Below are 25,289 nucleotides of genomic sequence, written 5' to 3'. Positions count from 1 at the left end.
GAATGGCAACACTTGAATTTTCTCCTGCAGTCATTTCTAATCATTATCTCACTTTACAGAATGGGGGATGAAGGAATTATTTTTACAGATTATTTATTTGGTAAAATTTACCTACTACATATCTGGTGATGTTCTAGGCATTGAGATTTAGTGATAATCTAAACAGAGAAGGTCCATGATCTCATAAAGCTCATGTTCTAGTTCCGAAAGAAAGTCAAAGAACAAGTAGGCAAATGAACAACATAATTTCAAATAGTTATAAATGCTGTGAAGAAAATAAAGTAGGAGTTAATGGAACAGAGTGACTACAGGGAAGGAGCTATTTTAAGGTAGACAGTCAGGGAAAGCTTCCCAGAGGAGGTGAAATTTGAGCACATATGTTGAGGAAAAGCCATGTGTGGGAGGATCTGGGGAAGGAATACTCCAAGTATATGTAACAGCAAGTAAAAAGCCTGATTTGGGAACAAGTTTGATGTCTTCAAAGAATGGCAAGAAGTTTTTGTGGCTGTAGCATGTGAATAAGGAAGAGGGTGCTAGCAAATGGAATTGAATAGTTAATCAAGAGTCAGATCACAGACACTCTTGCAGGCCACGTTTAGGATTTAGGATGTCTTTCTAGATGCGATGGTAACCAAAGGAGGTCTTGAGCTAAGGAGTGATTGCTCTATTGATCTGCAGAAAGATAGAAGCAGAGACACAGAGAAGTAATTCGAATAGCCTAAATCTGGGGTTCCTGGATGGCTCAGTCGATTAAGCATCCAACTCTAGACTTTGTTTCAGGTCGTAATCTCACAGTTTGTGAGATCAAGATCAAGGCCCATTTTTCGCTCAAGGTTTCTCTCTCTCCCTCTCTCTCTGTCTCAATAAACAAACAAACAAACAAACAAAAGGAATAGTCTATATCAAAAAAGTTGGCAGTTGGCTGTGGTGCCCCACGATTGAGGCAAAGACAGCATTTTAAGGTCAATCTTTACCAAAGAGTGCCAGAAAGTGAGAATCAAGAATTGACCACTACATTGAGTAACCCAGAGGTCATTGTGACTTTGACAAGAGTGGCTTCAGTGAAGTGACCGGCACCAAAAGCCAAGTGGCATGTAACTAAAAAGAAAACAGGAGATGAGAAAATGGAGACAATGAGAATATAGAACTATTTGGAGAAGATGTTCTGGGAAAGGGATAGGGAATTAAAGAAACAGTGGGGTGAGGGGGAGGTGAGTAGTGCTTTTGGGTCTTGCATAATTTTTTATTTTGTAAGATTGGAGCAGTTACAGTGTATTTCCATGCTGATGGGAAACAACCAAAAGGGAGGGAAAATGATGAGGCACAGAATCTCTTGGTGGGGGGAAAGCCCCACACATCTGATGTCAGAAGTGCTGTGAATGTGGAGGTCATGTGAGAGGAAAGGAGACCACCCAGGAGGTGGAGAACTGGGTTTTCTCTACTCAAGTGAACAAGGGTAGGTTTTTCCAACACCCCATCCAAGGTCCACTTCTCGTTGCGCATTGGGTCCCACTCATTGTCACCTTTCTTAGACATTGTTTCAACATGTAGCCTCTTTTCGATGGAAAAGAAATGTAGTTTTGGGTTTGGGTATCAAACCATCCAGTTCTGGCGTTCTGGTCTTCTTATTTATTAGCCACATGACTATGAAAAGATTATTTAACTTCTATGAGTCTCAATATCTCCTTTAAAAATTTTTTTTTTCAACGTTTATTTATTTTTTTTGGGACAGAGAGAGACAGAGCATGAACGGGGGAGGGGCAGAGAGAGAGGGAGACACAGAATCGGAAACAGGCTCCAGGCTCTGAGCCATCAGCCCAGAGCCCGACGCGGGGCTCGAACTCACGGACCGCGAGATCGTGACCTGGCTGAAGTCGGACGCTTAACCGACTGCGCCACCCAGGCGCCCCACAATATCTCCTTTTATAAAATGAGGGTGATGATGATGATGATGATGATGATAATGATAAACTTTTGCTCCAGAATTCTGTATTAGAAATAATATAAAAAGAACCAGCACAGTGCCTAGCACATATCAAGCAATCAATACATGATGGTAGTAACAGGATGATCATTAATATTAATAAAGGTAATGAAGCCAACATGACAGATTTTATAAAGTTGCTGATTGGTGTTGCCTTCTCTCTTTAGGTATTGCAAATGCTGTTTTTAATGCACAAAGCAGTGAAATATTATTCAGGAGCAATGGGAATATTACCAGAGAACTCACCAATATCACATTTGGTTTCAGAACAAGGGATGCAAATGTGGTCATATTGCACGCAGAGAAGGAGCCTGGATTTCTTAATATTAGCATTCAAGATTCCAGATTGTTATTTCAATTGCAAAGTGACAACAGTTTTTATATGTTGAGTCTTACAAGTGTGCAGTCCGTGAATGATGGCATATGGCACCAAGTGACTCTTTCCATGACAGACCCACTGGCCCAGGCCTCCAGGTGGCAAATGCAAGTGGATAACCAAGCACCTTTTGTGATCAGTGCAGTTGCTACTGGAAGCCTCAACTTCCTGAAGGATGATACAGACATTTATGTGGGTGACCGAGCTGTTGGCAATACACAGGGCCTGAAAGGGTGTCTCAGTACAATAGAAATCAGTGGCATTTATCTCTCTTACTTTGAAAATGTTCATGGTTTCACTAATAAACCCCAAGAAGAGCAGTTTCTCAAAATCTCTATAAATTCAGTGGTTACTGGCTGTTTGCAGTTAAATGCCTGCAACTCCAACCCCTGTTTGCATGGAGGAAATTGTGAAGACATCTATAGCTCTTATCACTGCTTATGTCCCTTGGGATGGTCAGGGACACGCTGTGAACTCAACATCGATGAATGCTTTTCAAACCCCTGTATCCATGGCAACTGCTCCGACAGAGTGGCAGCCTATCACTGCAGGTGTGAGCCTGGATTCACCGGTGTGAACTGTGAAATGGATATAGACAATTGCCAGAGTCACCAGTGTGCAAATGGAGCCACCTGCATCAGCGACACCAATGGCTATTCTTGCCGTTGTTTTGGAAACTTCACAGGAAAATTTTGCAGGTGAGCATGAAGTTCATATAAGGCTTGGCCTTCGGAGCTATGCTCTACATTTTCCTCGTCAAATTGGAAAGCTCTCTCCTCAGCTGTGCATATGTAGGCTGTGCTGAGGAGTGACATGAGTCCTTTCCATCACAATTTGGTCATGTAGACAGGATCTCACATGCTGGGATGTTCTACGAGGAAGAATGGTAGTGTTTTGACCAGACATCTTTGTTAGAATATGTTTCATGAACTGCAGCCTCAGAGTTTGGCTGCCTTAAGGCCTCAAGGAGCAAATATTTTTTACAATAAATCCAAAAGTTCAGTTTTAGTATTTTTTGAGGAAGCAAGACTCCTACCCCTGAAACAATTCCCTTGGTTGTTTCAGGCAGGAAAACCTTGTGTGATCTTGAAAAGACTATGCTAAATTATCATTTCGAGAAGGTGAAATCATGACTCTCAAATGTAAATGAACATGTCTTCGTGTTTTTGAGTCATTAATTAATAAGGAAAACCAGTAAGATATAAAAACCGGGTCAAATGACAACCTAATTATTTACATATATAATAATTATATATATTATTATAATCCACATAAACATAAATATGTATATAAATAGAGAGGAGGAAATGAAGTTACTAATAAATGCAAAACTATTTAATCTCCTATAGGGCAATACAATTAATATTTGAAACTATCTTTTCTATATTGTGACAATTGTAGCACTACAGACAAATTCATTTGCATTTCAATGACCAAGATCCATTTGTACTAATGTCATTTTCTGCAGCTTACAGAGCTGTAAAATAGTTTAGTAAAGAAAATGTAAGACATACAGACTATAAAATCAAAGAAAGTTAGAGGGCCCTTTCTATAACGCCCAACACTCCACTGAAAGAATACTCAGTAATATCTTTTGCCCATTTCGATGTATTTCACAATTTTTTCTAAAACTACAAAAGCGGTGTTTTAATTCTAGTAACTACCTCCATTTCATGTTACATAAATAGAAATAAAAATCAATATTTTCCAGCTAAGTCACATTGCTTCAATATTTCCACGTAAGTAGACTTCATTATTGTTTTTCTAACTCATACTGCTTTTAAATTCACTAAACAATTGAGTCATTATGGGGAGGTGAGAAGGTTGTTAATAACAAGTAATACATTCCCAGACTTTGGCAAGAACACCTGGAGTGGATTGGCAGCCTGTAGGCATTACACTAACTCAGAGGTGGTACCCTAATGGGATGAATCTCCTAGCAGACAGAACACGTAGCCGTACCTGTAAGAAAATGTATCTATCTCCACAACATTTATTGTTGTTCAGAACCTGTGAAGGCAAGGCACCGTATTAGGTGTGAAGTGTTGACATTCCAGTTATATGTCACTTCCCATGAGTTAACAAGGACTCATTTGCCAACAAGCAAACTGCCTGCTTAAAAGCAAAAGACATTCAGGTAAAAAATTAACAGTATTGCCACAGTGACTTCGGATAAGTAAAGTAAACATATATGCCCCAGTAACTAGTTCTCCAGTACGTTTTTCCTGCCTAATTTATCAAAGTCAAGTTCTCAAAGATTAAAGTTCTCAAAAGTACCTTCTCATGAAATTCAAACCTTGTTTATTAAACGTAAGATGTATACAAAGCTTCACATTTGCATTGCTAATTGACCTCTTTCAAAGCTGGTTGACATTTTTGGTTCTTTTGAAAAGTCCTTATGATATTTTCTTTTTAAAGTCGAATTGATTAGCTCTTATGGGAAGAGACACACTTACCGTCATACAGGCTGATTTCTCCATATTAGCTGCAGCACACACAACACGACAAAATTAAATTCATCTTATATCTCCTGAACATTAATTATGTATCAGATACCATGCACAGTGGGTCAAAGGACCAGCACAATACCCTTAAAATCTTTTTAATCAATCCCTTCACATCTGTGGATCTTGTGCCTTGCAGTCAAGTTCTGCTTAGCTTCTAACAATTTGTTCTGCCTTTCATAAGGATTCCTTAACAGGTACAGCTTTGCGGTTACACAAAAGAGCCACACTCTGCATTCGCATGTAGTTGCCACTGAGTGCCATACACAATCCTCCCAGATGGATTTGGCTTGCGTTCCACTAAGCTATGAATCATTATATAGGGAACAGCAAGTGTTGGCAGGGCAACAGGAGTTCAGCTCTGAAAGCCTACAGAGAAATCGCATGAGTGCGTGGGTACCAGACTGCTGTCCTGGCTTTCCTGGCCTTTACAGAGATGCAGTTTTCCTTTGGCCTGTGTTGATTTATTAGCAAAGCAGCAGCAAAACAAGCTAGAGCAAGTTTCTTCCCACCCCTAAATTTATTGCCACCCCACAGCACAGATCTTATCTCACCAATGAAAACTGTGTAGAAATGGAAGATATATAGCTATGCTTGTTCTAGCACCCTCCAGCAGGAGCTGTTTACTAAAAGAAAGAGATTTGGGTATAATGTAGCACCATTAAGCATCTGTAGCTCAGCCAGCCTGAGCACTTAATTAGTTTGGCATTGACTCCATATATGAACTTTTCCAAAAAGTTTTCTTGAATGAAATGAACAAGATGAACAGCTGTGGCTGTTACTTTTATCTCTCTAGACACACCAGATTACCCTCAACAGTCTGTGGGAATGAGAAGACAAATCTCACTTGCTACAGCGGAGGCAACTGCTCAGAGTTCCAGGGTGAATTAAAATGTCTGTGCCCGCCAGGTTTTACTGGGGAATGGTGAGTCACATTAGAACTTCATAGAAGAAAATTTTGGGCTGAAGAACAGGGGGATTATTCAAAGTTGATTTCTCTAATTTTTCATCTCAGTTCCCATAGGAAAATCCGTGCTGAAATATGGGTCCCACCAGAGTCAAATAATTAAAAAAAAAAAAAAGAAAAATTACAGTTTAGGTCAAAGTAAAGAACACTTTATTAGCCACGACTTCAAATAGGAAAATATGTCTTTGAAAAAATGTGGTATTTTTCTTTCTGATAAGTACTTCTGGATTCATGTTTCTTTCCCACTACCTCTCATACATGATGCAAATATAGTTGTTGTTGAAGTAAAGTAAAAATATACCTGAAAGATTGCCTCATAGAATTACCTAGAACCCTACAAGTATATATACCTTACCCATAAGAGTCTGTGTTTCCCAGAGAAACCCTTCAACAGTTCTTCACATAATACAAGGATTGGTGATACGGAGTTGGACAATGGCTTTAGACAGTCTGTAGCTGGCTGAAAATGTAGGCAAATTTAGATATGTGTTTGACTAGCTGAAGATGAGGTCAAAGATAAGAAAAAGGGACATACTTCACAGCTTTTATCAGATTCTCAAAAGGATCAGTGTCCCCAAAATGATTATAAACCAGGGTTCTATAGGATATAGATGCAGACCTCTATAGAAGCAGATAATAATTAACCATTTGTTGAGCACTAAGTCGTGCATCTTATAAGTGTTATCCCTACTTGTTATTTATTTATTTTTATTTGAGAGAGAGAGAGAGCACGTGAGTGGGGTAGAGGGGCAGAGAGAGAGAGAGAGAGAGAATATCTTAAGCAGCCTCCATGCACAGCACAGAGCCCAATGCAGGACTCAATCCCACGACCCTGGGATCATGACCTTAGCCGAAATCAAGAGTCAGATGCTCAACTGACTGAGCCACCTAAGCACTTCTATCTCTAGGTGTTATTATTTCCACTTTTCCTTTACATAAACTGAGGCTGAGAGATGAAGTTACAGGTCAGGCGTATCCAGGTATATGCTGCAGAAGGGTTGAGCTGCCTTCAAAGCCTGTGCTCATCTTTTGAATGTGCTCACCTAAATGAATAAATCTATGTTTGCAACAATTAACAGAAAATGGAAAAAGTGCTCCTTCATCTCATATGCCATTCAGGATAAGATAGTAATTTCTGACCAGAATTCCTGCATTGAACAGATTGCATAAATTAGAATACAAAGCACTTGACAATGAGATTTTGACTGATTAATTTTTCTCAAAAGAGTAGTTAATAAAAGAATAGATATATTTGTGCTCCGTGACAATTACAGTTTTGAATTTTCTCTTTTCCAGCTGGCTCTTTGGGCAGTACACAGATTCAGCTCTTTTGACTTTTTACAAAACAGCAGACAGTCTAGGATATACTTACATTTTGCCCTTTCAACGTTCAATGACAAATCGAGTTCCTGCCTTTACAGTCTGCTTCCAGTGGTTGGCTTTAGATGGCACGGGCAGTCCAAGCATATATGTGCATCGAAAGACATAACCTTGGATCATATTCTACCCTTTATGGCACCAATTTTTACCATGCCACATATTGCTAACACAGAGACCATTCAATTGGCCTCCAATTCCATACACCTCTGAAATAGTGCAAATATTTCCTTATCCTAAATTTTGAAGAATTCTTTCACTATATTTAAGTGCTGGTTATTCCCTGCCTCAGTGTCACAACTTAATGTCACATTAATGTTCAATGGCACAATGCATAGACTCATCCAAAGCCTTGGATGATGTTCCTCTGCTATTCACACATTATGCCTATTTACAACAAACATTTCCTTTTCCTCCCACATTTGTTTAAAAGAATAATCTTTAAAAATGGGGTGGGGAGAGAACACCTGAGTGGCTCAGTCAGCTAAGTATCCAAGTCTTGATTTTGGCTCAGGTCATGATCCCAGGGATGTGGGATCGAGCCCCACATTGAACTCTGCACTGACAGCACGGAGCCTGCTTGGGATTCTCTCTCTCCTCTGTCTCTGCCCCTCCCCTACTCATGCTCTCTCTCTCAAAATAAATAAATAAACATTAAAAAATAATAATGGGGCACCTGGGTGACTCAGTCGGTTAAGCATCTGACTTCGGCTCAGGTCATGGTCTCACTATTTGTGGGTTTGAACCCCACATCTGGCTCTGTGCTGACAGCTCAGAGCCTGGAGCCTGCTTCAGATTCTGTGTCTCCTTCTCTCTCTACCCCTCCCCCTCCCCTGATCATGCTCTGTCTCTCTCTCTTAAAAATAAACATTAGAAAATTTTTTAAAAAAATCTTGCATTTAAATGCAAATTATTGGGGTGCCTGGGTGGCTCAGTCGGTTCAGCATCCAATTCTTGATTTCGGCTCTGGTCATGTCTCATGGTCATGAGATCAAACTCTGTGTTGGGCTATCCAAGACTCTCTCTCTCCCTCTCCCTCTGCCCCTCTCCTGCTCACACACACACATGTGCACACTGTCTCTGTATATAAATAAATAAATAAATAAATAAATGCAAAGTATTTGTTTAAAATGTGGTAAGAAAAGGAAGCTCCAAGTTTTGCTTCCTCTCCCGAGACTCTTTCATCTGGATAAACTTCTCTGTGGCAAATGGATTTCTAAAAGAGTGAACACGTGCTCAATAGCTTCTGTACTTTTCAAAGTACTTAGGCATAGTTAATTCGTTGCATGTTAATGGATTTATTTATTTTGATTTTCCATGTATTAATTAACCTCTAATGAAAGCTCCAATAATGTTTATAAGGAATGTGCATGCGTGATACACCGTTTAGTTCCAAAGAGAAATAGATAAGAAATGGAGAAAGAGTAGCTGGAAGAGGCCTGGAAAATACTAGATAATCTCTGAAGGCCTAGGGGAATGTGACTTCCATAACGCCAAAAGATATTGAAAAGCTGTCTTCCTGCAAATTGCCTCCTCTTCTGCCTGGCTAAACCCCCAACTTTACAGTGTCATCCTGGCAGGTTGTAAATGATGAATGGTGTGGACACTCTGGTCCACCCAGGACGGAGTGCTTGGCAGGCTCTCGCAAGTTGTCAGCTTTTGTTCAGATCTAATCGGGGAAGTCTCCTTCCAGGCCAGAAGCCGGAGCCAAAAAGGGAAAACAGAATGTCTCAGCTATGCTTGGTATCCAACGGGATAAGGAGCTGTTTTTCTGGGAAGAATTCTTTTTCTTTTTTCCTTTATACCTTGGGTTGGGCCTCCCTACTCACCCCTTCATTTCTCTTCATTTTAAGCCTAGTGATTAGCTGATGATTCATGCATGCAAGTGGTACCTTTTGGGAGGCGGGGAATGAAAAATTGTTGACATTACACTTTGACATTGTAAGCTTCTCTTTAGGGATCCTTGAATTTCCCAAAGTAAAAGAGATGCCTTAGTTACTGCTCTATCCTGAGGCCTAACAGCGTGTTTGGCGAATGGCAAATGCTAAATACATATCTACTGAATGACTGCATGAGTGGCTGGCGAATTAATCGGTGAATATACGGAAGAACAAGTTGTTCCATAAATAACAAGAGTAGGTGAAAGATGACAGCATCCCAGGGAAGAGGAAAATTTCAATATGCTTTTTAGAGTGGCTATATCACTTGTTTGGGAAAACTTGGCTTTTGAAAGTCATTCTGACTATTTAAAAATGGCACTTAGCTATGAAACATATTTATTAGCAACTGAAATTTTCTAAATATCTACTTTTGCTTTTTGTTAAAAAAAAAAACAATGGGATTCCAAAGGAAAATAATCCAAAATCTCCCAGAATAAACCAATTTCCCCCCTATTTTTGAAGGACTTTCTTTCCCCCCACAGCCTGAAGGCCTGGATTCATTAGCATCCTGGCAGCCGGAGCCTGGGCCTGCTCTGTATCCTCCAAGTTGGCAAATTCAGCCTCACCCATGCTTCCTATGTGCCCCCAATAAACTGACCCACAAGTGGCAAAGACCCTAATGCTCTTCAGGAACAAACTGGTTTCTTCAGTTTTTTCTTGGTTTCTAAATATTTGCACCTGTTTTCTCATTCTAATTGTGTGTGTGTGTGTGTGTGTGTGTGTGTCTACAAATCGTTTCCCTTAAAAACAAAATTTGTTACGGGAATTTTAAGGAATATCTCCCCCATTATTAGGAATATGTAAGTTGCGTGGCGACTGGTAAATGAGACTGCACTGTTCCAAGTAGGTGAGGCGAGTTTTTTCCTTTCCCCATTTCACAGCCAGTTTGCTCAACAAAGACCAAGGCTTCTGCTGGTTCTGTTTGTTTTCAAGGTGTGAAAGGGACATTGATGAGTGTGCCTCTGATCCCTGCTTCAATGGAGGTCTGTGCCAGGACCTGGTCAACAAGTTCCAGTGCCTCTGTGATGTCGCCTTTGCTGGTGAACGCTGTGAGGTAGATGTGAGCGGACTCTCCTTTTATGTCTCTCTCTTACTCTGGCAGAATCTCTTTCAGCTTCTCTCTTACCTCATTCTGCGCATGAATGATGAGGCAGTTATTGAGTGGGGTGAACCGGAAGATTATTAACATTCATTTGGACATTCCCAAACTTAAAAGCTGTTGAATTTCAAGAAATGCCTTGACTCATTTTAGATTCTGAAAAAGAAAATAAAAAACTAACTACCTTGAATATCAAAATAAATTCAAGGGCTAATTAAGCGATCACGAGCATAATATGAGAATAGCAAGTATTTACCTATTTCAGCTATACATGTAAAAATTTTTCTTTTTTTAAAGTTTATTTTATTCATTTTGAGAGACAGAGAGAGTGTTGGGAAGGGAGGGGCAGAGAGAAAGGGAGAGAGAGAATCCCAAGCAGGCTCTGCGCTGTCAGTGTAGAGCCTAACTCAGGGCTTAAACCCACAAATTGTGAGATCATGACCTGAGCCAAAACCAAGAGTTGGGCTCTTAACTGACTGGGCCACCCAGGCACCCCAAAAATATTGTTCTTAACATGACCAGAAACATCTCATCATTGAGTGTACTCAGTAAGATACGTTATCATTCTGAGTGCTTCCATATGTGAATGACCACTACGCTAAGACCACATTTTCTCCCCCGTTCCACTGCTGTGTGGACTTCTGTAATGTTAGTTGCCTCATTCACCCTGATCCTAAGTCATTTATATTCTTTCATTCCTATCTATTATTCATGACCTGACAGTTTTAAAATTACCGATTAAGCTGTTTTTCATACCCGTCTATGTTTTAGTATGTTGTTATTCAAATACTGCTTCGGATGCTGTGTCTCCCCCTCTCTCTCTCTGCCCCCTCCCCCACTCACTCCCTGCCTCTCTCCCTCTGAAAAATAAATAAACATGAAAAAAAATTTTTTTAATGAAATGTTGCCAACCCTCTGGTAAGTTAAAAAATATATATATATGTGTGTGTGTGTGTATATATATATATATATATAAAGAGAAAGAAGGAAATCACACGAAATCCCTAAAATATAGAAATAAAATTTTCTGGTATAATTGGTATCAAAACTCAAGTGATATCTCACTTGATATCAAGTGATAGCTCACCAGTCTGATTTCTGATTCCCCAAAACCTCTCCTCCAATAGAATGACGCATAACTTCTTTTTCCTACAATACTTTCTATTCAAATAGAGTAACTTTCTGCTAATTGCTTATAAATCTATGAGCTTGCTGACATTTCTATCAAATGGACTGACTCGAATTGTTTTTCCAGGCATATTTAATTTTAAAAAGTACTATTGTATATCCATACACCAAAAATATATATTATAAAACTTGATTTCTTGGAGGCATGTTTTTCTAAAATTTACAAGTAAATGTGTCATCTTTGAGTATCTTTCTGAAAAAATAATAAAAGCATATGGAAGGTGTGGAAAGTACCTTCCATAATTAGAATATATTTGGCATTATGTTTTGTAAATATATACCTGAAATGATGGATCTACTAAGTCTACGAAGTTAGTAAATTAACTAATGAGATATGCAAAAATTATTTATTTACTAGCTTTCATAGAGTAAATAAAATAGTAATTTAGAAAATGCTTTATTTGATATTTTTAATTGCTTCCACTGGCATGTTAGCATTTCTGCTAAATATCTTTGTATTGGTGTCCCCTTCCAAAGGAGACATTGTGTTCATTTAAAGGGAAAGTGGTTTGACCCTATGAATTAATTTAGAAAGCGACTACAGTAACAGTGACCGGATAAATATAATTGTGTAAATGTGTCTATGTCTTTAGGAGCTGCCCTGGTTTGAAAACATGAGGGTGATTTAGCCATCGGGTGATAGCCAATACTCATTTATTCTCAATTGTTTTTTTTTTTTTAAAGTTGTTTTTCTGTGGAAATGACCAAGGAAAACCTAAATATACTACTCAAAACAATCAAAACAAAAAGACAAAATGGTATACTCTAAAAGCAAATGAGATGTGTTCAATTTTATCTTTCAATAGCAATAGAACGTTTTATGCAGAAAATTCCTATCCTGTAGAATACTGGCAGTCATTTCAAACTAGAAGCAATTGATTTTGAAGTCTTTCCTTAATCCCTATGCCTTTCCCTCACATTCAGGCAGCATGCAAACTGCTGTCTCAGATGGATCTGTTCCAAAGTTAGACTTTGTGACAAGAGACTTGGGGAAAACCTTCATCAATATTTGCATTCCCAAATATTTGAAGTAAACATAAAGTAGATTATGGCCAAAACCCATACATACAGTTTTCACATTGACTCCTTTTGGACATTCCTGTAAGTATGTATTTACAGGCCATTACAATGTGATTTGTTACCTTCCAAGTATATTTGAGTCATTCACAAACTCTTTCTCTGTAAAATTCTGATCTCTGTTGTCACTGTAACTGTCAATTGCTTTTCTATTTTCCAAATGTCTTGTCATGAGATTTCTGACTTAAAACAAAAATACCTTCCTTTTTCTTGTTATTCTTTTGTTTTTAATTGCATTGTGTGTGATTATGGCTTTTACATATTTACACAGAAAAATAAAACTGGTTCCTGTATCTCTACTTCTCATCCTCTGACAACTGTCTTCATTTTCCTTGACTGTGTCTTGCATGGAAAGATGTCCACAAGCCAGGCATGCGCATATGTGTGTTTCTGCGTGCACACGTGCACACATGCACGCACACACACACACACACACACATCACATAATGAACACAGAATTGAGGTTTCCTCCCCCACACGTGTCCCTGCAAGTAAATACCTTCGGCCATCAAAATCAAGGTTCCATGTACTTTCCCTGTCTGGTTAGTATTCCTCTAGTTGACATTCTAGAATTGATCATATCCCTACTTATTTTTACTATCGGTTTACTTTGCCCCCATAGTAGACTTGGTTCAACCTGGGTCCCAGGAGGGGCTATCTCACCTAAATGATAGAAATTCACACAGACTCCTCTACAACAAGTTTCTGAAACAAAATCTGTATTTAGTTGAATAACAGATAATTTCTTTTTGCTTATTTTTAAGATTTGATATCGGAACTAAACAAGGCTCTGTCTCTGTTTTTGGCCGTGCCTCTTCCTTCTTTGTGTGTGTGTGCCTGAAGACTGGTTTTTATTACCCTCCTTTTTAAGGAGTAGGGAAGTAGGGAAAATAGGAAGGTTTGCAGAAATTAGCATTTTGGCAACATGAAGAAATAATTAAATTCGGGTAACACTGAAGACAATCAAAATCTCCCATCTTCCAAAATCTTCACCAAATTGTGTTTAAAGATCCTTTTGCCATTTCTGAGTTTTAAAATAGAAGTTATTCAGCTTAATTTTGCAGAACAAAAATGGAGTCTTTTTTGGAAATGGTGAGACATAAAACTTGAGTTTAGTGATGTAGGTGGGAAACCAGTGAAGAAAATAAATCTGTGTTGTTCAACTACCAAAATTATTACTAATATGGACTATTTCACTTCTCTATTTTTTTAATCGATGCAACAATAACTTAACGAATACCTCCCATGTGTGATGCTCTGGATTAGGTATTGAGAATACACATGTAAATTAGACAGAGTGCTTGCTCACAACAAATTGAAGGTCTGGTTGAGCTTGTGGACAAACAGTGAAGGAGAGTTTCCTGCATCAGCGTTGGGATGAAACTAAGCACCAGCTGTAAAGGAGCACTTAGGAGGGACTTTTTTTGCCCAGTCTAACAGGTGGATGTGGAAGGTCAAAGAAAGCCTAAAACCTAAGCTGGGATTCAAAGGTAAACAAGTGTCAAGGTGTGGCAGGAGGGATGGAACAGTAGAGACTTGTTTCTGGCAGAAGGGGCTGCAGAGGGCGTAGGGTGGCTGGAGCCTGAAGTGCAGTGGGAACACAGTAAAACCGAGGCTATAGAAGAAGTGAGTCCTTGGAAGTCAAATCACTCACCGTGGCATTTCTCTAAAATTAATGGGGAGTCCTTAATGGGGTTCGATCAGAAAAGTAGCATGATCATACTTGCACTTTAGAAACATCAGCCGGGCTTCTGTGTAGATGAGTTAAAAGAAATGCAAGACTGGGCCCAAAAAGACACATTTAGGAGGCTCTTGCAGTAAACACAAAGGCAATGTAGAAGAGGGGTAGATTAACAAAATTTGAATCTATAAGACCTACCTCATGATTGTTCGGAGAAGGTGTAGTTCTGAGGGTATACTCCAGTTAAATTTTGTGAATATTATTTAAAAATATTTGTTGACTTAAGGGACCCCTGGGTGGCTCAGTCAGTTAAGTGTCTGTCTTTGGCCCAGGTTATGATCTCATGGTTCGTGGATTCGAGCCCCACATCAGGCTCTGTGCTGACAGCGCAGAGCCTGGAGCCTGCTTCGGATTCTGTGTCCTTCCCTCTCTGCCCCTCCCCCACTTACACTCTGTCTCTCTTTCTGTCTCAAAAATAAATACACTTTTTAAAAAAATAAAAAAGTAAAAATATTTGTTAATTTAATAAATGAATATGTATAAGGTTCAGTGGGATATCCAAGTACAGTTATTAATCAGTGTGAATATTCCAGTCTGGAGTTCAAGAGATATAGCTGAGTTGGGTGTATAAATTTGGGAGTCATATTATAGATCTGTTGACCTTTTGTATTCCATTCTCCATATCTATAATGCACTTGCATTTTTTTCTTAGTATTTTTTCCAGTTTTACTGAGATATAAATGACATAGAACATGTGTAAGTTTAGAATGTGCAAATTGCCGATTTGACACGCTTACATGTTGCAAAATGACTACCACCATAGCCTTTGCTAACACTTCCATCTCATCACATAATTACCATTTTTTTCTTTTGTGTGTTTGTGTGTGTGTGTGTAGTGAGAACATTTACCATCTATTAGCAACTTTTTAAAGTTTATTTATGTATTTTGAGAGAGAGAGCTTATTTGTGAGCAGGGAAGGGACAGAGAGAAAGGGGGAGAGAGAGAGAGAGAGAGAGAGAGAGAAAGTCCCAAACAGGCTCTGCGCTGTCAGCACAGAGCCCCATGAGGGACTGGATCCCACAAACCATGAGACTATGACCTGAGCCAAAATCAAGAGTCGGACACTTAACTGACAGAGCCACCCAGATGCCCCTCTTAGCAACTTTTAAGTATACAGTACAGTAGTATTATGCACTATTAGATGCCATGCTGAATATTAGATTCCCAGAAGTCACTCATCGTATAACTGAAAGTTTGTACCCTTTGACCAGCATCTCCCCATTCCTCACCCTCATCACCTAGCCACCATTCTACTCTCTGCTTCTGTGTTTTGTTTGGTGTTTTTAGATTGTACATACTAGTGGGATCATACAGTACTTTTTATTTTTTGTCTGACTTATTTCACTTAGCCCAATACCCTCAAGATCCAAATGGCAGGATTTAATTATTTCTTGTGTGGAATAGTGTTCTATTACACTTACATACCAGATCTTCTTTATTCATTCATCTGTTAGTAAACATATAGGTTGTTTTCATACCTTGGCTATTGCAGATAATTCTGCAATAAACATGGGAGTGCAGCTATGTCTTTGAGATAAGGGTTTCATTTCCTTTGGATATATATACCCAGAAATGGAATAGCTGAATCATACAGTAGTTCTATTTTTAATTTTTTAAAGAATCTCCATACTAGTTTCCATAGTGTCTGCACCAATGTACATTCCCACCAGCATGCATCAGGGTCACCCTTTCTCTACCTCCTCCCCAACACTTGTTATGTCTTGTCTTTTTGATGACAGCCATTGTGACGGGTGACATTGTCACTATAGTTTTGATTTATAGTTCCATGATGATTAGTGATGTTGAACACCTTTTCATGTGCCTGTTAGCCATTGATGTGTCTTCTTTGGGAAAATGTCCATTCTGTTTCTCTGCCCATTTTTAACTCAGATCAGGGCTATTTTGCCATTGAGTTGTAAGAGTTCTTTATACATTTTGGATATTAACCCCCAGTCAGATATGATTTGCAAGTATTCTCTTCCATTCCATAGGTTGACTTTCATTTCATGGGTGGTTTCCTTTGCTGTGTGGAAGCTTTTTAGCTTCATGTAGTCCCACTTGAATACTTTTGCTTTTATTGCCTTTACTTTTGGTATCAAATCCAAAAAAATCATTGCCAAGACCAATATCAAGGAACTTATACCATAGGTTTTTGTCAAGGAATTTCACAGTGTCAGGTCTTACACTCAAGTCTTGATCCATTTTGAGTTGATTTTTCTATATGGTGTGTGAAAGGAATCCAGTTTTATACTTTGGTGTGTGGCTATCCAGTTTTCCCGACACCATTTATTGAAAAAATAATCCTTATTTTTGGCTTCTTTGTCAGAAATTAATTGGCCATAGAAGGGTGGATTTATTTCTGGGCCCTGGATTCTTTTTCATGTGTCTATGTCTCTGTTTTTATGCCAAGCCCATCGTGTTTGACATCAGGAAGTATGCCGCCTCCAGCTTTGTTCTCTCTTCTCAAGATTGCTTTGGCTGTTCAGGGTCTTTTGTGGTTCCATATAAACTTTAGGATTGTTTGTTCTATTTCTACGAAAAATGCCATTGAAATTTTGATAGGGATTGCATTGAATCTGTAGATTGCTTTAGGCTTGACATTTGAACAAAATAAATTCTTCCAATTCATGAGCACAGAATATCTTCCCATTATTTGTATCTTCTTCACTTTCTTTCATTCATATTTCATAGTGTTTAGTGTACAGGTCTTTTACCTCCTTGGTTAAATTTATCCCTAAGTGTTTTATTACTTTTGATATTATTGTAAATAGGATTATTTGTTAATTTCAGATAGTTTGTTGTTGGTATATAGAAGCACAGCTGCTTTTTGTATGTTGTAAACCCCTAGAAGTAAACATAAGGAAAGAGTTTTATGATATTGGTCTTGGCAATGATTTCATGGGTATGACACCAAAAGTACAGATAACAAAAGCAAGAATAGATATCTAGAACTACCTCAAACTTCATATTTTCTGCACAGCAAAAGAAACAATCAATTGAGTGCCTTTATCTTTCAGTCTGCTAATGTGATGTATTACACCGGTTATTCAGAGAGCCCAGTTCATGCTTGATCTCACCAATCATGAAATCATGATCTAAGCCGAAATCAAGAGTTGGACACTTAAAATGACTGAGCCACCCAGGCGTCCATACATCCTACATTGATTAATTTTTATATGTTGAACTGTCCTTGCATCCCAAGGGTAAGTACCGCTGGATCGTGGTATATAATCCTCTCAGTATGCGATTAATTTTCTTTTCTAGTATTTTTCTAAGATTTTTGCATCTATGTTCATCAAGGATATTGGCCTATGGTTCTCTTTTCTTGGGATGTCTTTGGCTTTTGTGTCAGGGTAATGTTGACCTTATAAAACGAGTTTGGATATTCACTTTTTTTTGAAACGTTTGAGAAGGATTGCAGTTAATTTTTCTTTAAACGTTTGTTAGAATACATATGTTTTCCCTCTTATGTGGATCCTGAGAAACCTAACAGAAGACCATGGGGGAGGGGAAGGAAGAAAAAAGTTAGAGAGGGAGGGAGCCAAACCATAAGAGACTCTTAAAAACTGAGAATAAACTGAAGGTTGATGGGGGGTGAGAGGGAGAGGAAAGTGGGTGATGGGCATTGAGGAGGGCGCCTGTTGGGATGAGCACTGGGTGTTGTATGGAAACCAGTTTGACAATAAATTTCATATTAAAAAAAATGTTTGGTAGAATTTACCAGGGAGGCCATCTGGTCCTGGGCTTTCTTTGTTGGGAGGTTAAGTTACCACATTTCTACCACCCCAATAATTGTTGTGAAAGGTAGAAAAGGAATAGATGATACTGTTGAAATTGTTAATAATGAGACGCACTTGCACAGCTTTCAATTTTAGAGGCTCTCATATTTGTAAGTCCAGTTTTTCCCCCTCATGATAACTCTGAGAGGCATTATTATCTTTATTTTAAAGATAAATGAATAGGGGCGCCTGGGTGGCACAGTCGGTTAAGCGTCCGACTTCAGCCAGGTCACGATCTCGCGGTCCGTGAGTTCGAGCCCCGCGTTGGGCTCTGGGCTGATGGCTCAGAGCCTGGAGCCTGTTTCCCATTCTGTGTCTCCCTCTCTCTCTGCCCCTCCCCCGTTCATGCTCTGTCTCTCTCTGTCCCAAAAATAAATAAATGTTGAAAAAAAAATTTTTTAAGATACATGAATAGAGATTTAAAGTGGTCACCTGACTTTGTCTGGACCAAGTATCCGAGAAGCATCAGAACTGGGGTGTATCCACACCATTTGTTTCCAAATCTAATGCTAAAGAAAGGCTTGAGGTCTCTGAGTGAGGAGCCAAGAAAGGGATGTTGTGGCAATTAGCAGGAATTTCCCTGTTATTGTGGTCCAAACTGGTCAAAAAATATGTTAGCCATCGTCAAGAATGGTTTGGAAAACCAAGTAACAACTCCTTTCCATTACAACCCTAAATTTTTGGTGCCTATAGCTTGTTGCCACATCTCTCGAAGGAACTGTCACAAATAGAGACGATAGCGAGAATAACTAGAATACCCAGAGAGAGAAGATTTGAGGAGCGAGCAGACATGTCTAATCGTTAAAGTTACTCTTTATCTCGGCTAAGTGAAGGGTCTGAACATACGTGCAAACTGATGGAGGGCCTGATTGAAGGAACCTGTTCAAAAAGTCCCAGAATTCTGGGATGGGAAGCATTCACTGAGACCTTGTAAGTCTAGCAAGTAATAGGAAATTCCCCTTCACACTACAAAATTTATAGAACTCATTAAACTAAGAGAGGAAAGCAGAAAGTAAAAATAAACTCAGCAGGGATTTGGAGTCATTTGTGAATGACAGAGTCACAGATGGTTTCTGAGAGGGTGAGAGCTGTGCTTGATCATAAAGGCTGATGTCAAGGATGATGCCAACTGGCCCACATCCTCAGGCTTCTGTAAGAACAGAGCACTGGCCAGTGGCACAGGAGGCATCCTCTCTCTAGCAGTTTCTTTGTGCTCTCAATTTGGCCTTCAGGAAAGAGGTACCCAGAACAACATTCTCTACAAATTATTATTTTAAAAAGCACTGTCACTTATCGCTGAGTTTCCACTAATTAGCATTCAGGAAGGAGTAAATATAGCATTAACATAAAAAACGGTTCTGGAATGTTATTTTGATGTATTTCAATCACTGAAATCAGGTCTGATTCAGTTCACTAATCTGTTTTCCTTTCATCTTTTCACACATTATTAAGACTTCTGCTTCACCAAGTATAATTAATGCTCTTCGTTTCTTAATGTGAGGTCATCACCACCAGCTTCACAGAATTCATGTAACATAGACTTTCACCTTCAGCGCACATTTCTTCATGTGTCCAAAATAAAACAGAAACAGGTGATGGAGAGTGGGGCTCCGGGATGAGAGGTACAACTGGATTGGTTGGTGTTAAGCCACAGACAACTGTGAGAAACAACCAGGCTGAAGTTTGTCACTGAATTGACTAGCTAACCAAATCAAACAGCTTTTTTAGGTACCTGTCAAATTAATCTCATCATCTTTTAAATCTCCCTGATGGGATCACTGCATTGCTATAATACTGGACTTTGTGGAAATTGGTGTTTAAAATATTTATCCATTTGTCCACTATTTATCAAGAGTCTGCTCTAGGCAAGGCTCTGAGCCGAGCATGGGGAGCAACCAAAATGTACACAAAAGTTGTGGTCTTGCTCTCCAAGAGCTTAGGCAGGAGAACTGACTTCCGTGTGTAGCTCCGCCCATATAGTTTTATAATTTTGTAGATCATGAAGATACTCGACATGTTCCTTTAATGATGTATGTTGGTTATGACAAGGGTGACTGCATTATTTATTATTTGACTGGAGTATTATGAGAGTGAAAGCAAGAACTATTAATAATCATACTGGGACAACAACCTAAACTGATATTGTTCTGTGCAAACTGAGTTATATCCTAGTTATTGCCCAATGGGGAATGCATTATGTTTCACTGGATACATTTCCATTCTCTTCAAAATGCAGTTGAAATTTATGATAGGTAATTTCAGAAATTACGTGTACATGATACAACCAATTAGTTGGCCAAGTGACTCAAAGCAAACAATGAAGTCAATTGCATCTTGTTAGCTATCATTTTCTTGAATATTCTCCATTGTTCTATACTCAAGAAGAACTCTGGCATTGGCTCGATATATTAAGAAAAGAATGGGGCGCCTGGGTGGCTCAGTCAGTTGAGCGTCCTTGGCTCAGATCATGATCTCGTGGTTTGTAAGTTTGAGCCCTGTGTCGAGCTCTGTGCTGACAGCTCAGAACCTGCAACAGATTCTGTGTCTCCCTCTCTCTGCCCCTCCCAGCTCACGCTCTGTCTCAAAAATAAACATAAAAAAAGTTAAAAAAAAAAAAAAAAGAGAAGAGTAGTGATCAACCAAACTGAAAATTTCTGGTATGCAATTGAATACCATGCTGTTGTCTAGTTGAACGTGGCACAAATTTAATTTTACCTATTTTTTCATTTTCATTAATGGGGCGTGTATATTCTTATATAATATGGCTTTTCTTCTTGAATGACTTATATTGTCATTAGGAAATGAGACTTCGGCTCATTGAATCCATTGCTGATCTTTTTTGTAAGACTAAATGGAATGACTTGTAGAAAACTAGGTACACTCTGGGGAATTTAATATATGAAGAAATTTAAATATCAAGGTAACTGACTTAAAATTAGTAATTTTTTAATATATTATTTCTACTTAAAACTTTCATGACTCATAATATATATTTATGGATATATGCAGATTATTTTCTTAATTTTCATGAAGACAAGAAGAATTCTTTATTTCTAAAGGGCATAAAGTTATCTTTTACTCACAGTGATAATTTCTGAATCACAGAGTGTTTCATGTAAACTGTAGAAATCTATCAGAAACTAATCATATACAGAAAAGAAGCAATATATTAAATACAACTCATCCAAAAACAAATAGGCTATTTACAGTAAAGTATATTTGATTATTTGGAAAGCACATTCATGATTGTCTCATTGTCTCCCTGAGTGTAATTTAGTTCCACATGTGGCTCTGAATATATATTCCTTACACCCATTTCCTGTAATATTTCTTTGATAATCCTATGCAGATAGCAAGATTATGTTGTAAAAGAAAACTGAGGCACCAGTATATTTGTTATTCAAAGTTGCAAAATACATCTTAATACCTGATAAATGACTGAAATCACTAGTTGATATCTAACAGGAAAAATTACATTTTTTTAATTAAAAAAATTTTTAATGTTTATTTTGAGAGAGAAAGAGTGTGAGTGAGGGAGGGACAGAGAGAGAGGGAGACACAGAACTCAAAGCAGGCTCCAGGCTCTGAGCTGTCAGCACAGACCCCGATGTGGGGCCCGAACCCATGAACTGGGAAATCATGACCTGAGCCAAAGTCAGATGCTTAACCAACTGAGCCACCCCAGTGCCCCAAAAGTTACGTTTTAAAACTAAAATGTTGCTTTGAATTTTTTAACAGCCAGCATCATGTTACGTATATAATAGATACTAAATAAATATTCACTAACTTACCGATATAATGAGCAAAGTGCTTTTGAGGTAAGTTCAAAGTGGCAATTTCTCACTTAGAGAATTGTGTGTGTGGGTATATATTCAACCTGTCCCATAGTTATTGAAATTAATGAAAGTGATAGTACATGGTACATACAGAAAGTTGGCCCATTTTTTCCAACCAATTTTGCAAAATGAAAAAGGCAAGTCTTGGTCATTAGTAAGAACTTTGGTAATGAGATCGTCTTAAGGATAAGTGAGCCACACTCTCCATTAGGGGAATATTTCCATCCAGGAATCAAATGCGCAGAAGCCCTATTATTTATGCTGAAGTGGAATTTGATACAGATCGGCTCTTTCCTGAGCCAATCCCAGAGGAAGTTTATTTATTTATTTTTTTTTAACATTTATTTATTTTTGAGACAGAGAGAGACAGAGCATGTATGGGTGAGGGTCAGAGAGAGGGAGACACAGAATCTGAAACAGGCTCCAGGCTCTGAGCTGCCAGCACAGAGCCGGACGCGGGACTCGAACTCACAGACCGCGAGATCATGACCTGAGCTGAAGTCGGCCGCTCAACCGACTGAGCCACCCAGGTGCCCCAAGGAAGTTTAGATCCATAAAGACATGGGCTCACACCTGTAACATAATCATCTGGACACCCAAGGACGCTCTCAGAGCAGCCCGCAGGGATATATTTAATTTGACTTCCTTTTTGCATTTAGAAAAGCATTACATTCTATCAGATGGACAGAGCCCCTCAAGATCTAAGCGACTGAGCAGAGAAGCATCATTTCTCTTCAAAGATGGATACGGTTGAATTATTAAAATCATGTCCTGTTAATTCATCTTCTCTAAAGCAAGTAAGAGCCCACCACTGTTGAAATTTTGAAAAAATGACATTTTATTTATTTTCCTTAAGTTTATTAAGAGAGAGTAGAAGAGGAGGGGGACGCAAGGAGAGAGGAAGAGAGAGAGAATCCTAAGCAGGCTCAGCACTGTCAACATGAAGCCTGATGTGGGGCTCAAACTCACATACCCATGAGATCGTGACCTGAGCTGAAATCCAGAGTCAAATGCTTCACCGACTGAGCCATTCAGAAGCCCCGAAAGAAAGACATTTTAAAGGATATGTTGCTCATTTCTTTTGGAGCCTTAAATCCTTATTTCATTCCTCTTTGCCTGGTCAAATGTATATGTTCTGAAAACTCGCCAGGGAAGCATTCCTTGCTTCTCTCCCCTACCCAGTCAGTGCTGGGAGTGCCTTCATGTTTCTTCACCATCCTAAGTACACCTCTATCATAACACTTCATACTTGTGGAGGGCTCACTCTGAGCCAGGCATTATGCTAAGGTCATTCATTACACACATTGTCTTCTTTATCATTCACAAAAGTCCCAAGACTTAGGAAATCGTATTTTCCATGTTACTGATGAGAGCACAGAGTCAGGGAGCGGTCAAGCACGTTTCCCAAGAATATCCAGTTCAGAAGTTGAAGGACACGAATTCACATTGGTGGGGTATGTGTACCTCTGACCAGTAAGCAATACGGCAAAAGTCTTTATTTACTTGTCACCTTGTCCTCCATCCTGGGAGCTGCAGAAAGGTGGACAGAATGTCTCGTTTAACTTTGTAATTTCAGTGCCTGATAGAGCAGATGCTTCAGTATTTACTGAAGGAGTAAATGGATGGATGAACGGTATGTAGTGTGCACAAACAGAGAAACTCTGGTGTTGCCAGAGGTGGGGAGAAGAAGTTCACACAGAAGATATATGATCATCAGGGGCTCCTGGGTGGCTCAGTCAGTTAAGCCTCCAACTCTTGATATCATCACAGGATGTGATCTTGCTCTCGTGAGATCCAGCCCTGAGCCAGGCTCAGCGTGGAGCTTGCTTGGGATTCTCTCTCTCCTTCTCTCTCTCTCTCTGCCCCTTTCCTGTTCGTTCCCCCCCCCAAATAAATAAACATTAAAAAAGGATACATGATCCAAGTCTTAAAGAATAAGCAGCAATTTTCTTGGCAAAACAAAACACACATTTTCCCTTGATGTGTTTTTGTTGTGTTTTGTTTTGTTTGATTGTTTGTTACCAAATTGTTAATTATATTGATTTTCACTGAAGAAATTAAGTCACAGATAAAGTTGTGTGCCTGTTAGCAAAGAGAGCTCCGAATGCCCAGGTTCTTATTCCTACTATAAATACCACACTACGTATATAATTGTCCACTGCTTTGGTTGATTATTCGTTCTTTACACAACTGAGTTTTTATATTTGAAAAGGAAACCTGGAAAACCACTGTCAGGACATACACTTCCATAGGGACCAGTGAGCAAGGCTTGGAGACAGGAGAGATGGGAGGAAATTGATGGCACTGGCCCCAAAAAGATAATCAACATCACCCAGATTGTTGAAGAGGCCCTGAGCAATGAGAGATGAAAATATGCCTAGGAAAAATAGGTGGTGCAAGGAGAAAAAGAGGATCCAGGAAAGAGCTAGAAGAGTTTATAAGTAGAAAGAGCCCTGCGGCAGCCACAGGAGCATAGGGAGGTAGACAGAATTAAATGGTATTTTCCCCAAGAGCACCATCAATGAGACCAAAACTTACCTTTTTTTTTTTTTTTTTTATAAAACCACCTGTCAGGAAAGCCTTACAAAGACGTCTCCAAATGTTCTCCCTTTTCGAAATTCAACCGAGCCTGAAGGATTTGTGCTGTCCACTCCCACCTCCTCCTTGCCAATTCATCCTCCTGCTAAGCCACCTTCCCTGCACTAACTGTCCTGTGGGATGAGCCCACGTTCTGGGCCTCTCCACAGGAAATGCAGTGTTCGGTCTTCACAAGTCCCATGGTGGTGCCTAGAGCTGCCTGAGTCAACGCCTTCCACCCATCCCCGCAACTGTAAGAAGGAGAATATCTTCCCAAAGTAACCACTCCGCCCACACATTTGTTTCAACAACGTGTCTGACAATGGGTAGGACACAGGGAGAGAGGGCCAGAGCAGGGAATCAGGTCAATGTAATATATAATCCCAACTGTAATCATTTCAAGGAAACTACAATCTAGTTTCAGAGGGAAAAATAAGACATACTGGAGACCATTAATCCCTAATGTCGTTCCTGAGTGAAAAGCACGTATGAATTCACATAATTTTGGTCACTATGAGCTGTTATAAGAGGGGAAGTTTTCCTGGAACATACGGGAATGAAGAGAGCCCATGAAATATGGGACAGATTATTTGGAGGACAGAAAATGGGAGAGCATTCAAGAGAGACAAAGGTCATGAGTAAAGATGTGCTAGTGGGGAAAAGCTTGGATTACATGAAGTGCAGAGAGTAGAGAGGCCTGCCTAGAACAGGGAGACAGTGCTGGGAAATAATGGGATATAAAACTGGATGAATGAAGGGTAGGGCTAGATTGTAGGCTAAATCGCCCAGGTGTCTGCTAAAATCCAGCCGGAAAAGGAAGAGTCATCCCATAATTCTGTGAGT

General features: G+C 39.3%; 1 protein-coding gene across 1 annotated transcript in view; it reads left to right on the top strand.

Moving 5' to 3' along the window:
* CRB1 (crumbs cell polarity complex component 1) overlaps nucleotides 1–25,289 on the top strand; it is a 209,622-nt gene that overhangs the window by 165,514 nt on the left and 18,819 nt on the right. Inside the window, exons 9-11 of the mRNA XM_047076412.1 lie at nucleotides 2,152–3,058; nucleotides 5,661–5,789; nucleotides 10,082–10,208. Coding sequence (XP_046932368.1) covers nucleotides 2,152–3,058; nucleotides 5,661–5,789; nucleotides 10,082–10,208 — 1,163 coding nt within the window. The remainder of the gene's footprint in view (nucleotides 1–2,151; nucleotides 3,059–5,660; nucleotides 5,790–10,081; nucleotides 10,209–25,289) is intronic.

The sequence above is a fragment of the Lynx rufus genome, unplaced genomic scaffold (assembly GCF_022079265.1).
Source record: "Lynx rufus isolate CCGP_SWC_20201006 ecotype Redwood Valley unplaced genomic scaffold, mLynRuf1.p SCAF_15, whole genome shotgun sequence".
In the NCBI taxonomy this organism is placed as follows: domain Eukaryota; kingdom Metazoa; phylum Chordata; class Mammalia; order Carnivora; family Felidae; genus Lynx; species Lynx rufus.
Note: the sequence above shows the minus strand (reverse complement) of the source record. Positions and strands in the feature narration are given on the sequence as shown.